This window comes from Mya arenaria, chromosome 7 (genome assembly GCF_026914265.1).
Source record: "Mya arenaria isolate MELC-2E11 chromosome 7, ASM2691426v1".
Classification (NCBI taxonomy): domain Eukaryota; kingdom Metazoa; phylum Mollusca; class Bivalvia; order Myida; family Myidae; genus Mya; species Mya arenaria.
In genome coordinates this window covers 42,739,469-42,756,246 of record NC_069128.1, presented here as the reverse complement: position 1 = coordinate 42,756,246, position 16,778 = coordinate 42,739,469, and the positions used below count along the sequence as shown (strand labels likewise).

Here is a 16,778-nt window from a genome sequence, read left to right as displayed (position 1 = left end):
TTAAACCAAATTAATTTCGGTTCTGAGGGAAGGGCGCAATTCAAAAGACTATGCCCCTAAGTTATGCCCCCTCCCCCCAAGGTGGAATCCTGGTCCCGCTCCTGGTAAGTGTAAATAATTGATTTGTATAAGCTTTAGCACTTCATCAATAGAGACAACTCTGTTAAATCTAAAATTATCAATCCACAGTTAAACCCGCCAATGCCTTAAATCTGACCTAGTTGGTTCGTAAGGTTCCATGTGAACCAGCGTAAGGTATTATACATAACTGTTCTGTTTTCATTCACCAGAATGTTCTTTGCGGTATTTCGTTGCACCGAAATGTAGTTGAAATGTAAGCAGAGCTCAAAATATGAACAATTCCGTATCGGGAAAAAAGCTCCTGGTTACACAAGTCGTAATATATGGGAACGGTAGCATAGGCAACCTGTTGTAAAAGGGTTCTTACACGGTACTACATTCTCAGATTTTCGAAATTTCTCCATGTAATAAACATATCAAATGCAATATAAATCATACTAACGTATGTACGAATAAACAATAGGCACGGCTGCACCACGGAAGTGCCGACAGCTCATTTTCTATGCACCACTGATAAGTGGTGGATCTAGCGTTTAGTAGGCGTGTAATTTTGGATAACGATCTAGCGAGTATTCCTTGATATGTTTAATGAAGAAGTACGGAAACATGTTTTGGTTAGAATTTTCAATCTTACAAACACTATCAAAAGAATATTACTCATGTTCCTACCCTTGTTTAGGATGTCGTATGTAAAAAGACTTCTGTCTTATGTAATTTTGTCATATTTTTGTTTAGTAACTACATATTCTAAATATAAAAATATACATTGCAATTGCTTGGTTATTGTAATTTCTTTTATAATTCTAACGCCTCAAAAATCTAACTTAAAAACTGTTTTGAAATACATAAAAGTGCAACAAAATCTGAATAATCTTTAAATCGATCAGTCAATGTTCCTTATTTTTATTTAACATTTCGTATCATTGCAGAGTTTTATCAATCTGAATCTAATAATAATTGACAGGAAGTACACTTATATTATTTTTCTCATGTGGAACATACGTAATAACATTGCAAAAATATTTCTTTAAGCATTTGATAAATATTTCGGGACTAGCCCTTTATAAACATTGTAAAACGTTTCATCAGTTATTTCTACAGTTTTGATCTTAATAAATACTTCAAATATAAATTAAAAGTGTTTGACTGCAACAATGTCTTCTTAATGCGAAGGAAGAAAGTTGGTCAACACTGCTGCTTAGTATACTATGTAAACACTGTTCAGCATAAATAATTGATAAGATACTTACAAAGATTTTAACACTGTTTAACACGTCCATGTTTACATGAAAAATAAAAACAAAGCAAAATTATCCCTTTTTAACTATAATCATCTTAATGATTGCTAGTCACTATAATGCATGTAACGTTATTCGTTTAAACAGTTTTGCATTCATATATGTAATGAGTTTTGTTAGATTGCTGTCCATCTGTTACTCCTGTAACGATTATCACTTTGAAATCGCTTTTCTTATTACGCAACTATAAAATCCATAGTTCATCATTGCAATGGAAGTTGAACACAAGACTGCATTTTTCAGTTTAATTTCTATATGTATTTAGAAAACTGTAGCATAAAACATTTCTTTACCATGAATAATATGGCACCATTTTGTAAAGGAATGTAAGGTAAAATCTTTTTTTCGAACGGGTTTTTATAAGAACCAAAATAATAATTTTATTCAAAAATTCAATTTATTTGCCCAGTTTAGACATTAAGCCTTTAAGGTAATAATACATTGTATTCGAATCGTGAAATTACCTTGTAACCTGGTGAAACAACTACACTCGTGTTTGACTAACCGTTCCAAATCGTTTATCCATACTTTAATCATTTTGTTAATACTGTCCTGATGAGTGTATGGTCTGTCTCTGGTGGGTATATTTGTGTCTCCCGTACAATGTCGATTGGGTCTTTATCTTGTGCCTTTAAACATGTAATTCGCTCTGATGACAACTTGGCTTGTCCCTGTACTTTTCATTGTTTAAAAAATAACGAAAAATGTGATCTTTCGTCAATTTAACGTACGCTCGATGATTTACCTGGTAAGGTTTTACGGTTTTACGATTAAAAAACAATCTAAATCAAACAGGTGTTGGTTTACATATTTTGGAGGGTTGTGGTGCTTTAAAATGGCCACTCTTCAAAACAATGTTTATGGCTTACAACTAGGTCTGTGTGGCGGCTGTAAAAGGTCATGTTATTGTCTTCTGGAACATGCATTTAATTATCATATCGAGCAGGCAGCTAAGAAGAAACTTTGTCTTTACTACGGAACAATATGTTCAATTTAGGTGAAACTAAGATGTAATATAAGGCTACATTAGTACGTACTTATATTTAGCCTTGGTCTTGAACCAAGTATCCCGTAGTTAGGACATATAGGCACGTAATTAGGTCTTATCATCTCATAGTTAGGAGATACAAGTTTCTTCATACAAAATAATAATTCGTTATTAGAATAAAGTAGCTCCTAATCATACCATAGTATCTCATTTTTCGGACTTATTATCTCATAAGTACGACTTAGATCTATATAGAAATGCGGACTGATTATGTCTTGAATAAGACTTAGTATATCCTAATTAAGAGGAAGTACCTCTCATAAATGTAATAAATTGTGGCACTAGGACGTTTTCATAGAGTATACTTTTATATTTCTAGTGTATGAAACCTGCATAATTCATGCATTTCGAACTTGGTGATTGGTATCGGAATATATTCGATAATAAGGGTCCTCCTTTCTATTTGTATGTGTTTGACAAAGATAACATTAAACACAGCTGAAGATCGAAGAAAGTAGGTCAGGCTGTAGTAAGTAAATCTGGTTAAATTTCTTTGTTTGATTTTATTAATTTTATTCAAATACATTCACACACAAACATACGCAAGCACATACGCATATATATGCATATATTATACATGAACATTTACTTTCAAATATTTGAACTTAATAAATGGAGCACAAGAATTATTTTTCAAAAAAGTAAGTGCTTAGCGAAAATGTATATGATGTCAACCAACAAAACATGTTTTTTTTGTGTAATACTGATATAGTGAAACATTCATTTTAATGTCACACATTCCAACTTCACAGTGTATTTCGCCTTTAAATCTTGAAGTTATTTGGACGAACGCTGGGTCGCTGGATTTCGAACTGAAAAAACAACAACAAATACAGTTATAAGTTTTTTAAACAATTCCATTGAGAAGTAGAAAGAAAATAATGGTATCATTCCATGTTACGCCTACATCGTTAAGTCGATAATTGTTTTAAGGGAGTACTTGTCTTCTAGACCCCCAGAAAATAAAAATATTATGTTTTGTCTTAGATTTTGACAAAAAGCATGTAGAAAATTGAAGCAGGACAATAAAACATAACTACTTCTTCTCACCTTCATGCTTCATGCCAGTAAACATCTAAATCGATTGCATAAATAGCTGCTATTTTAAACACCAATCATTTTAAACAGTCTTCGAAAGCACAATATACATCCGAAATATGGAGACGGATTTATGTATCCCCCGGTTAAGCCAAAGCAGTGATCTCAAAGAACCAAAGCAAAATATAACTTCTTTTTCTCACCTTTATGCTTGTATCAATGTAATCGTAATTTGATTCATTCTTGCCCCTGTGAATGTTACCGGAAGATGCAGAAGAATACCAAGAGTGCGACCTTTGACGACCTTTACGCCTTTCTGGCTGACCACTAGGCTGGTAGATGTAGAGCTAAACGTATAGAAACAGTCAAGTTCCCGTATAAGGTTAAGGATGGTAAGAAATTATAGTAGAAAAAGTTAACCTCCTTGTTTTTATACAGTTCAATTGTGACATTTCTCGACAGAACAATTTCCAAAACTCGGAACTTTTGGAGAAAATGGTAAATGTCTAAATAAATACTACATTCATGGAGACATCGATTTTGAATTATAATGTTTTACAGGTTACTTGACAATCATTGTTAAAATGTTGTAATCGTTCCTTGCCGTTCTATCCAAATATCGTGTCGATATGGGACAAGGATTCGAAGAAGGACTAACAGATATGAAATTAAGAATTTTACACAATACGCCAAATTAAACTGAGATTGTTTCAGAGAAGTCCTGGTTTCAGAATAAACAACTTATAATTGCAAATATGATTGCAAAAGTCTGCAAAACACCGATCTTACAGAAGTTTGCCAAACGAAAGATGCGGATCTTCACAGAAGATTACCAAAACAAGCTACATACCTCATGTCCTTTCTCATCCTTCGTAACCTTATGCTCCCTTCCATCAACCACTCTGGTCTCTGGGAAGTCATCTGTCTCGTACCCGTAGTTTGTTGCAAAAAGGTAAGGGTTTGAGGACAACTCTCTGTTGTCTAAGTAAGTGAAGTCTTCCTTCTTGGAGGGACGATTTCGAAAGTCGGTCGTTCCGATTGTTAATAGGCTGAAAAGGTGCATTCGATTAAAACAAGACAAGAAGACAAGAAACGGCATTTTGTTTGGTTTTAAATATGTTTGTTGGTATTAAGATCTGTACATCTACAAGGTGCAACAATTATTAAATATTATTCGAATTTTACGAAACAAAATACAGCTTGGTTATCACCTACAGTAGCTGAAAATGTAATTCAATGCATTTGCCACTGTTATTTGTTATCCTCAAAAGGGGAAAAAAAAAACATTTTATCAGAAATCAGTGCATAAACCTCTGTATTGTTTATACCTGTCCAATGGTTTACTCTTTTTTCGCTTAACTATGCAAACAATAATCACTATGGCCGCTATGATAATAACAGCCCCGCAAGACCCAGCAATTGCTGCAATGTATTTGGATGGGATGGCTAGTTTCTCCCTCTCAATTTCACAATTAGGACCGCTGTAAATGCTATCGTCCGTCTCCTTGCAGCTGAAAGAAACATTAAATAAGTAGCTGTATATAAAGTACTTTATGGTGTTAGCGTTCAAAAATCATGGAATTACTTCTTTGTTTTCTATTTAAATTCTTTACTATTCTTATAGAAGTTCTGTTTGTTATAAATCAGGCGTCTTGCTATGACAGTGCTTTTGCACAAACTGGTAATTTTATTCTTTGAACTTTCATATCAATTTTTCTTTGAAAAAAAGTAAATGATAAGCATCAATACATACAATAGCTACGAAATAACAATATTGTTTCTTTGCAACTTGGTAATTACAAATGTTATGATATAGTTAAATGGTCAAAACAAAAACGTAAATAATTATTTCAATATACATAATCTTGTTAAAGTCAGTTATAGTTGACATGAGATATTGTGTATCATACCTGAAAAATGTTAATATAATACAGCTAATTTTGCTTCACATTAGCTATTTCAACAACGAAAGAACAATGATAACATTGACGTTTATAACGTTTACAAACATTTGATGTGTTGTCAATTAGTCCCCCTTACCCGAACAGTTATCATATTCATATTTTCATGATGCCGCATATACTATTAAATTGTGAGATTTTGACAAAAACACGATAGGGTTCCTAAGTAGAGTAGCATACTTGCCAGCATGCGTTACCCATCTTTCCCATCCTGTATATTACCTGCAAGTCGTGTTCTGAATATGTGGGTCGTAATAGCACACACCATTGTTTTGACATTCCCGTTTTCTGGATGCGTCGCATAAGTGGAAACATTTCATATCGTCTGCATTTCTACAGATGAACTCGTACTCTTGTGAACAAGTATGTTCAATATTCTCACACGAACCCTTATTTTGAAGATCAATGGCTGAAAATGAAAAAACTATTTTTATCGTTGCTATTTTACACTTTTATGGTTGCTTCAATGAAGAGTTTTAACATATAGAAAAAACTATGTTAGTGTCATGGATAGAGTTTTTCTGGCAAGGCAGAGGAATTTAGCACTCGATAAATTTCGTAGCGGAGCCAGATAAACCTTCTCCACCCACGGCACTAACCTAAGTTTCTATTTATCATGTTACTTTGTTTATTAAAAATCCCGATATATTACCTTGAAAGTAACAAGTACCTTTTTAAAAAAAAGGAGAACAACTGTTTTGTTTCCCTGTTGACATCAGAAGGTACCGATGTTTAAATGTGCCCCCCAAATAGTCCTCAAAACTTTTCACCTTTATTCAAAACGTTTATAGTAAATGTAATTGCATTTAAATACGTCAATATCAATTTAAACCATAACATATTTTAAGTGTATAAACATGGGTCAGTCAAATCAGTCATCTGATGATGTAACAATTATTCCGCATGTCCCAGACTACAGTACACAGGTCATGGTTCAATGTTACAAGTGTTTACAAACAATCGCCAAATGATAAATGGATTTAATTCATGTTAATATTAAAGGATAAAGTGTTGGATGTTCAGATATATTTTGCAAGTGTCATTATAATGCAGAGTGATGGGACTTTATGGGCGAGTGATTGTTGAGGTTGGTTGTTGGCGGACTATTGATAAGTTAATGAAACATTATTTGTGCATATCCTTTGACATTTCAGAGTAGAAAAAAGTCCGTTTTCGCGGTCACTTGACCAACTGACTGTACATGAACATCACGTGGTCTACTATCCTAATAAACTAAACCTTACACGGCACCTTGTTATTGGACCGATTTGTATGAAAGTGACAGGATAAATAAACACATACATTAATTTACTGTTTTGCACGATCTAAAGGAAATAAACAGCCCGACGTGATGGATAATTTTAACTGAATGAGATTATATGTGGATCAATCTAAATCGAGTGATATTTAAATCTGGGTGTAATACGATGCTTCCTTGTCATTGACGTAACGTTTTCTTGCAAACTACGGTTTTGCTGCTAACGATATAGAAGGCATAGTATAAAAACAAACTTGATTTGTACTTTGGTAATGTAAAAAGTTTTATTCAGTAGGCCAGGCATTTTAGCGACGTATCGTTCAGATCTTAGATATCACAAAGCATTATTACATGAAATTTGAAAGAAGGTGTTAGATTTTATGTTTCAATAAGATATTTACAGCGGTGTAAGGCTTAAGATTTTTCTTCTGACATTAGTTTTGTTAAGAAGATGAGTACGAAATGGGCAAGTTGACTTAATATGAATCAATCGTCAACATTGATAGTTTCTTTAATACAACGATAGTACTTAATAAAGAGCAGAGCGTACTTAAGTAACGAGACTATTCAACGATATTATTTAATATAAGTAAAAAGGGTCACGTTAAAATTAAGCAATAATCGTGTCATGTCGCCCTTATGATCATTGCGCATGTGCACCATATGGAAATACGACACAAGTTCTATACCATATAGAAGAAGCAATTAAAAACAGAAATTGAGCGAGCGCTATATTATTTTGATTGATATAACAAGGGCAAATATTTGTATAATATAAACTGTAAGAAGCCGAAGGCGTGTGAGATATACACCCCAGTGGTTTAAAATCACGGTAGAGTAAAGCTCAAACGCATTATGCATCCACTGAAGGTGTAGTATATCCCATACATCCTCAGCCACTAACAATGCCAATGGACCGATTATACCTCTTCGATTTGCAAGATAGCCCTGAAATTTTCCAAGTTTTCGACATCATAGTTATTTGTAACATTAAATCTCACTTCATGATCAAGAACGTTTGATAATTTTAATGATTAATGGGTAAGTGTTTGGTAGTGTTAATATTAAGAATTAACACGAAATTATGGAACCGTCCCTTACTTGTATTGGCCCACAGAAAACCTGCCCCTTTTTCTTAGTTAGAAAAGGATATTCACTCTCTTCTTAATCCCAACGTCTGACAATCCCTACTCACATAGATAAATACTAAAGAATATTTTAGAACAATAGTTTTGTAAACTAGCGAATTTATGTTTACTATATATCATTTGTAACTTATTGAAGAACCATCTTGCAGAAAAAAAGGTATGCTGTTTTACAAGTATAGATTTAAGAACTATTTAAAACATTTAAAACAGTGAAATAGTAAAAAAATGTATTTGCATGATACCACTGTTTAATCTCACTGAAAAATAAAATAACATTTAACATTAATAACATTTTATACGTACCTTTGTTTATACTCTCTTCAATTTCTTTTCCATCTGTTCTTGTATTATAGTGCTTGTCATTTATTGTAATAAATGTGTTCACTTTGGCTTTGGTGATAATTTCCTTCTGTATTTCAGCTATATTTTGATCGCCTTTAAGAAGGAGTTTGTAGTGGCACTTAATAGATCCATTTCTGAAATGGTGTGGTGACATATGAACTAAACAAGGTGACCAATACCATACAAACTAGTTATCATTCCAGTGTTAACAATTTTACTGTTCATAACAACAGCAAGCAATGCATAAATTACATGTTGTTGATTACATTTTACCCTAATTTCGATGTATATGATCTACGGAACAGCTTGGTTTACCAATGATACTCCGAATATCGAACTCCAGTAGAATGTGTTTACATATAAGATGCTATACTTACACAAAGCTAGTTATCTGTATGCCTTCAAATCCATGCATATCCTTGAATTCATCCATCAGCTGAAAATGAAAGCACAGTTGTGTATAAATTGAACCCTATTTGTTTTATTTTATATAAAACATCATATTACATAGATGCATTCCTTTGAATTATGTTTATTACAAATAAACTTTACTTTGTTTGGTGTGCGTTATACTTTGAAATGTGAAAATACATAGGAAAGAGAGAGGAGTGTGTAATTTAGTATCTCAAATCATCCCTATGGCCCATGATTATTGATCTTATTAATTTTAAAGACGGTAGAGACAAACATCTTTGAATGCGATTAAAGGTCAATATGACCTGTATCTTTGACATATTTTATGCAGAATAAACAGTGACTATTAACTTTTCATGATCATGTATAATGTAAACTAAACCATCTGATCAAAATGTCAATATGAGTTACTCGCTGATCATGCTCATTACTTAAATAATGGTTTTGAACTGTACAATGTTTTCTTGAGATATTAAGCGTTTTCCGAGTTTCCATAAAACTGTCCTTGAGCTAGTAACCCCAGTATTAATGTGGGCTACCTTCTGGTTACGATAAATACTTAAATTGTTTGAGAAAATTAATATGAAGGAAGTTGGATATATTAGCGAAAGGCGTTTTATAGTATAGGTCATCATGCCATTGCCCTTTGACTAATTGTTCACTTAAGTAACTGAGAATTCCGTATGGAATCGACGGAACGTCTATAAAGCACACTATTATAAAAGTGGAATTTTGCATATTTTTCAAAAAATGTTGAGACCTTTTCTTTAACTTTCAAATTTGATAGGTTAAACTTGAAACGACGGAAATCAAACTTTACTTCATTCTTTCAAAATGTAACTTGGTAAATATGGTGTGAAACATGAAAGACATTAAATATCAAAAATATTGCAAACTGTTAGCGAACGGTACCGTTTTTTTGAATGTTTCTACGTAAGTTTTATAAAGGCTGCTAAAGCTGTCGTTAAGGTCTGGGTTGAACGTTTCATCAATCGTCACAGCTAATTTGATGGATTGCTGTACTGAACCTGAAATAGTGTTAGGAAAATGCTAAACAAGCTAAAAGGTGAACACTTTACATGTCTATGACAGTTTTTGCAATGCTGTTTTCAATATGGCCTCGCGCGAAATTTTTGTAAGGCGTTTTTTCTGCTTAAACGTGAATATTTTGAACAAGGTAACTCTGCGTTTCAAGGAACATGTAGTCTATTGGGTTTTATAAAACATATAAACACACTTCCCTTATTGCGACGGAGTTCGTCGACATTTAAATAGTGTTTGTTTTTGTTGTATATTGTGTCTGAATCTAGCCAAAACAATTTGCACGCGCATACGATCCCCATATCCAAATACATATGCACAATCTTGATTCCGAAATGGGGAGGAGGGATTGTATATAGTTTGTATACCTGATGGAAAATATTTTGTTCAAATATGTGTCTTTCTGTTGGTTTGTGTTGGTTTATTAAAATTTTAAAATAATTCAGCTTCACGTTTAGACCACAGCTTCGACATGACGTATGTGATAGAGTCACTAAATATATAGTTTTTACAACTATTGTACGGCTTTCAATGACTTCTCGGGGAAATTTGCTGCGTACTTCATTCCAGACTACCTTTTTATGATATAGATCTGGACACTTTTCAAACCCTGAGGCGATAAAAAACGTTTACGATAAACACTTATTCACGAAAAGACCTTATATATCAAGAAATGTTTCATTTTTGAACATACCTAAGTTGACGTGCACCTGTGGCCTTGATGTTGTCGTCGAAAATTTAAAATTTGGGTTTGTTGATTCTCTGGTCTGAAACATGGTCGTTAATGACGATCTAGACTGATAAGTTGCTACTTTTGCAGTAAGAACTTGACTCGTCGTAGGAGCTTCAGAATTCGTTGGTGATTTGAAAGACTGCTTGCTGGTCGTTTTTAATTGTATTGGCGATGTCGAAGATGGCTGGCTGGTCTTTGTAGGTTGTGTTGGTAATGAGGAAGATGACTGAATGATCGGAGCTGATTCAGCTGATGTTGAGGAAAAAAGCTCGCTTGTCGTAGTAGATTGAGTTGGTGATGTGGACGATGTATATTTTGTTGGTGATGTGGAAGATGGCTGACTGGCCATTACAGATTGTGTTGGTGATGTTAAAGATGGCTGGTTCGACGAAAGAGCTTCATAATGGGTTGGTGATGTGGAAGATGGCTGGTTCGTCTTAGACGATTGTATTAGTGATGTGGATGATTTCTGACTAATCGTTGTAGATTTTGTTGGTGATATCAAAGATGGCTGGCTCGTCGTAGGAGCTTCAGAATATGTTAGTGATGGGGAAGATGGTTGGCTGGTCGTAGAAGATTGTGTAGGTGATATTGACGATGGCAGGCTGGTAGAAGTGTGTATTGTTGCTGATGTAGGATATTGATGGCTGGTTGTAGCATATTGTGTTGGAGATTTGGAAGGTGGCTGGCTGGTCATTTGAAATTTAGTTTTCCATGTAAATGATGGCTGGCTGTTCGTAGAAGATTGTGTTGGTAATGTTGAAGTTGGCCGACTGGTCGTATTAGATTCCTTTAGTGATGACGAAGATGACGTGTTGGTCATAGTATATTGTGTTGGTGATATTGAAGATGACTGGCTGGTGGTAGAAGATTGTGTTGGTGATATTGGCATTTGCTGGCTGGTCGAAGTAGATTCGGTTGCTGATGAAGAAGATAACTTGCTGATCGTAATAGATTCAGTTGTAAATGTTGAAGATGACTGGCTGGTAATCGCAGATTTCGTTGGTGATGTAAAATTTGGCTGGTTTGTCACAGTTGATTGTGTCAGTGATGTTGAAAATGCAGGAGTGGTCGTAGTAGATCGTGTCGCTAATGTTGGAGATGGCTGATTGGTTGTCGTATATCGTGTTGATGATATGAACGATGGTTGGATGGTCGAAGTGGACTCAGTTGGTGATTTAGAATATTGCTGTCTGGTCGTAGTGGATTCTGTTGGTGATGAAAAATACGGCTGGCTGGTCGTTATAGATTCAATTTGTGATTTTGAATTTTGCTGGCTGGTCGTTGTAGATTGTGTTGGTAATGTCGAAGATGACTGACTTGTCTTAATAGATTCAGTTGGTGTTATGGATTCGCTGGTTTCAGTAGACTGTGCTAGTAATGTGGAAGATTGCAGGCAGGTTGTAGTAGATTGCGATGGTGATGTAAAAGGTGGCATGCTGGTCGAAGCAGGTTGTGTTAATGAAGTGGAAGATGGCAAGCAGGTCGTAGTAAATTGCGATGGTGATGATAAAGGTGAGGTGCTGGTCGAAGTAGATTGTGTTAGTGATGTAAAATATGGTGATGTGGTAGATGTCTGACTGACCGAAGTATATTCGGTTGAGGTTTGTGCTTCTGCTTTTCCACTTATCAAAGTCAACCCGATAATGATCATTGCAGCGTACACTAAAAGGGAATGCATAACACATATTTGTAAAGTTGTTGTTTGTGTGCGTGAAGCAACCGTTGTCAAATCTTTAGCATAAACTTAATATATGTTAAATACCTCGTACACGTTTTGTAACGTGTCATACTATATATTTTAGTCAATCATCAATTATAGACAATTTTAGACTATTTTTTTTGCGCCTAATGTAATACGAAACAAGACTAAACAATACGTTCGAAACAATTCCATTGACATTTCTTTTCGATTACCATTGTACTACACAATGCGCAGTACTTGAGGTTTTGGTCCAATTTAACACATTGCAAAATAGTAAAAAAAAAACTTAGTTAAGATTATAAAAAATGCTTTCAGTTATAAGAATATTTTGCAACATTTAATACAACAATTACACGACTGTTAAGCGTTAAATGAATCGAACTTTTCTATAAATCTGATTAATTCCGACCGATTGTGATATCGCGCTGTATATACTTGTATTTAAAAAATGCAAATTAAATAGATTTCAATAATTAATGCCTTTCTTATTTAATTACACATAAAACGTCTTACCTTTAAACGTTGTGGACAAGCGTTTAATCCGAGTCATTCTACTTTTTCTGACAAAAAATACATCCATCTGTAATACATGCAATGGTGATATCACTGGTTTTAGGAAACATTTCAACTGATTCTCGGATTGACATTATTGAAGAACCAAGTTATGAATTGATTTGTATTAGTTTATAAAAACACAATTTAAAGGATTTAGGCTGCCTTAGTGTTTCAATTCTTTATATCAAATAACATCGATATTCAACAATACAAATATCAATTGTAAATGTATTTTATAATGTAAGCGCTGCATGCTGCCACCACACCTTTTTCCCGTTCGTTTCACGCAACTTTACTTTAATATGCTAGAACAGTTACACACAACATAAATTTTACAGACACGTTTTACTAACAAGTTTACAAGTTGGTTTTACCAATATATGTTCAAGTATATAACGTCAATATTACATAATATAACATAGGATATTTTGGGTTGAAGACCTCCAGCCAAAAAGTAAAGTATAACATAAGAATTTGATTTAGATAATACTTTTTAGTCCTTTCATTGCCGATATAATATTCTTTACCGATTTTTTAAAATAAAATAACAATTTCGTTACCAGAAATGATTTTATTGTATTATTATTAAACAAGAGTTATTACTTGTAACTATCATATTTACTAGCATTGTCTTTAAATAACCTGCATTTATTCCATTACCGAAATAAAGTTTCTATAATTGGTTAAACTTCCACAGGGTGTAACCTCAATATATCTGAACAGGTCCTATCGATAAAAATGTTATCAGAGGTTCGATTCATTCTACATTCCTGAGTGACCAAGCTTTACCTTGGTCGCCTTTATCACGCAATAATAAATTACTTTAACTCACGGCTACGGCACTTCTGTGTTGTCAAATTAAACTCATATCGGGATTTCTTTCTTTGGTGACAAAACAAGGAAAAAGGTACCATTTAACCGGCATTCAGTTAGCATGACAGAATGTCTAAGTCCTTGTATTCAGGATATACTGCGCCACTCAAGTATTTTAATCCGTTTTAATTTATTCTTCTTAACTAAAAATCATAGAGAACCATCCTATTATTCTAAGAGCATGATAATGATTTAGTCTTGGTCGCTGTTGATGAAGCATTTCACACCTTCAAGCATTCCAAATTAACCAATGCTGCATTACTAATGCTATAACTAATTTATATGATAGATACAGGTCGGTTTCTATTTCTATTTTCTTTTCCCTGTTGAGTTGAAGGTTGTTAGGGCAATTATTTCACAATTTAAATTCCCGTCCCATGAACGCCTTATTAATATTAGTTTAATTGGTCTTACGATGAAATAAAAAAATAATTTCAAATTAACACAATCGGATTTTTTATCACCATGTTAGTATAAACCGTTCTTAATCACACGTTTATTCAGTGTATATTTAAAACTATATAAATTAAAAGCTTGTTTTGAATAGAGGTCCAATAAACCACATGGCCCGTGAGAAAAACAAAATAAACATTTACAAGCAAGTGAAGCTTGTGAGGTTTGTTTTTTTGTTTTTTTTGGAGACGAGTTTTTAGAAGTTGTTTACTTTTGCAAAATCTTTAACAGGTAAGGGAAGACACGATTGAAGACGACGTCAAATTTGCAAGGTGAAAGTTCACATCAATATATATATTTAAGAAATACTGAAGGCACACTTTGTGAACTTCCTTTATCCCAGTGGTTTGAGTATATTGGCTATATAGGACTTAGTTTTACCCTTTAAAAACAACAACTAAAATTGAATGGTTGTCAGTGTTTATCCATTTCTTGTATTTTGAATTGCTTATTCCTTAAACAGACTTGGAGCAAACTGAAATTGCTTGAAATTGTTTTAATTATGAGTTAACCAGTTTATCAAAATATTTCTTTCTTCTTCCCTAATCAGCAAATGAATTCATACCTTCAAATATTTTTGGGAAATACGGTTCAATCCTTAAGTATTTGATTGGATACTCATATTAGTTAATATGGTATAAATCTTCAATAATCATCAGAATGTAAAAGGTAGTACTCATCACATGCTACTTTGTTGTTACGGTTTTGGAGAACGACAGTATAGGTACGGTTTTTTTCAATACGGATACTGAATTTACACTAATGGATATGAAAAGGGAAATTAAAGGGCATTTACTGAATCATTAAGAGTCGCTATAAATAAGTTTAATGGTTCCTAATTGCGTAGTTAAATAGTTATTTTTATCATTGCCTTTATATTTAAGACGTGGTCTAAGTGATTCCGTTCTTGAGGCTTGTATTGAAATATAAGTTTAATTTTCTACTAAACATATTTTTTCATTGTTAATGTTCTCGGATCTGCAAATCATTTCTTCAAATGAATTGTTTTCTTGTAAAACTTAAATTACTTTTGAAACGATAACGGACATCAAAATAAGCACCTATGACCAATTGCATTATAAAATTAATATATTTTTGCAGGTAAACGCGATCCCTATAAAATGTCAGGCGTGTTGACGCATTTACAACTAAATGATGATCCATACTGTCAGTAATTTGAACTCATGGTTTAACAGGTGCTTTAGAAAGTAAGAACAGGACATGGTAAGGCACTTGCTAACTTTCTTATCTTACTTGTCACATTGAGATTCAAGTGTTTATTCAGATAACGTTTAAAATCAAATATGCATTAAGACTTCAAATAGCTCCTTATTGAATTTGTTATCAGTCAATGATTCATCAATGAGTTTTCAATGCAGACATTTGGTTGCAGTACGTTTATATCATCAAAGATATACACAAATTATCCATTCAAGTTATAACAACCATTAATAAGTATGTTAATATGTACTTATTTTTTAAGTGATATTTAATCCCGATTTATGATACATTTGCCAATAAAACCAAGACTATTCTTCATACACCTCATGTTTTGTGCATCTGGATGCGATTCCTCTTTCATTAAATACAGCTGGTATTTAGTAAAGCGCGGCAGTTGTAATTAAGTGCTGCTTTTGATTCACAGTATAGAAATTTATTTTCTGTTTCCCCGGGATTAGGCCTGAATTATGACATTGATAGTTATTGTTATACCACTTAGGTTCACTGCTATTTTAAACGTTAATTATTTGTATATTGTGTAATGTTGTAGTTTGAAGTAAATGAAACTAGTATAATTTCGAAAGTAATGCGTTGTAAGTTGAAGTATCCAGAAATGAATTCGAATACATATATATGCTCTTATTTTACAACAAAACTACTGTAGACTGATTCAAGATAAGTTTCATTACCAAGCCATACACCTTACCTGCATACATAATTTGTCGGACATGCTACTCTCAGCAACCACAAACATCCATCTGCAAAAACATTATGGCTTGATCATGATCCAGTTGTATCCGTTTATCCAAATTCTAGAAAATAATCTTATCCATTCAATCCTTGTATACTAATGAGCCATCGTCATTCTTTAACATGTTTATTTCAGTTCTTACTTACATTCTGTATTGTAGTTGTGACAAAAATGCCAATGATTCCGTGAGAGTTTTGACATCAGCGGAAGATAAAGCGCTACGATTAGATAGTTCGAAATTTTTAACAGTGTAATTTATGGATGCACTTCTCGATCCTTTAATATTATATAGTGATAAATGAAAATGAAATACAACTGACGTCGATGCCATATTATGTTGCACTCACCTTTGTTATCAATGAACATCTACAATTAAATTGAGAGTGTTTTTCCATACTGTCATACTGGTGTATTTCCTTGCTGTCGCTCTTTCAGAATGCATTCTTCATTAATATTACATGATTTGGAGAGAATTGTGGTACTTTAAAACTTAAATTGCTCCCTATTTGTCCCGGTCAGCGTCAGACATGAGACATAAATATGATACCATTTATGTTATCCAAGGGTGTACTGTCAATAACTTTGTATGTTGCATCATGATAAAAATCTAACGCCATTTAATACTTTATATCTATCCTTTCGTCACATGTTGCGTTCCAGAGATATTGCTTGTGAAGAAGGACAGTGTGAACGCCTCTCTTTGAAACAGATACGACTGACCCGCTCCATTCTCGCAATAGCACACTCATAATTAACTTTGCGATGTGTAAAAAACAAACCTTTCTAAAGGTCGCAAAAGATTCGAGGACATATTAAAATGGAGATTTAACAATGTGTACTGTAACAAATGAAAAACAG

General features: G+C 33.5%; 1 protein-coding gene across 1 annotated transcript; it reads right to left on the bottom strand.

The window, feature by feature from the left end:
* Positions 1-3,011: 3,011 nt before the first annotated feature.
* On the bottom strand, positions 3,012-16,150 carry LOC128240068 (uncharacterized). Its single transcript, XM_052956556.1, has 12 exons — positions 16,067-16,150; positions 15,876-15,927; positions 12,581-12,647; positions 10,324-12,027; positions 9,501-9,616; positions 8,552-8,610; positions 8,136-8,308; positions 5,649-5,835; positions 4,794-4,976; positions 4,316-4,514; positions 3,669-3,812; positions 3,012-3,239 (listed from the first exon to the last, which is right to left on the bottom strand). Exons 2-12 carry the CDS (start codon positions 15,921-15,923, stop codon positions 3,192-3,194), a joined length of 2,928 nt encoding a protein of 975 aa, XP_052812516.1. The 5' UTR covers positions 15,924-15,927; positions 16,067-16,150; the 3' UTR covers positions 3,012-3,191.
* Between the last annotated feature and the right edge of the window lie 628 nt (positions 16,151-16,778).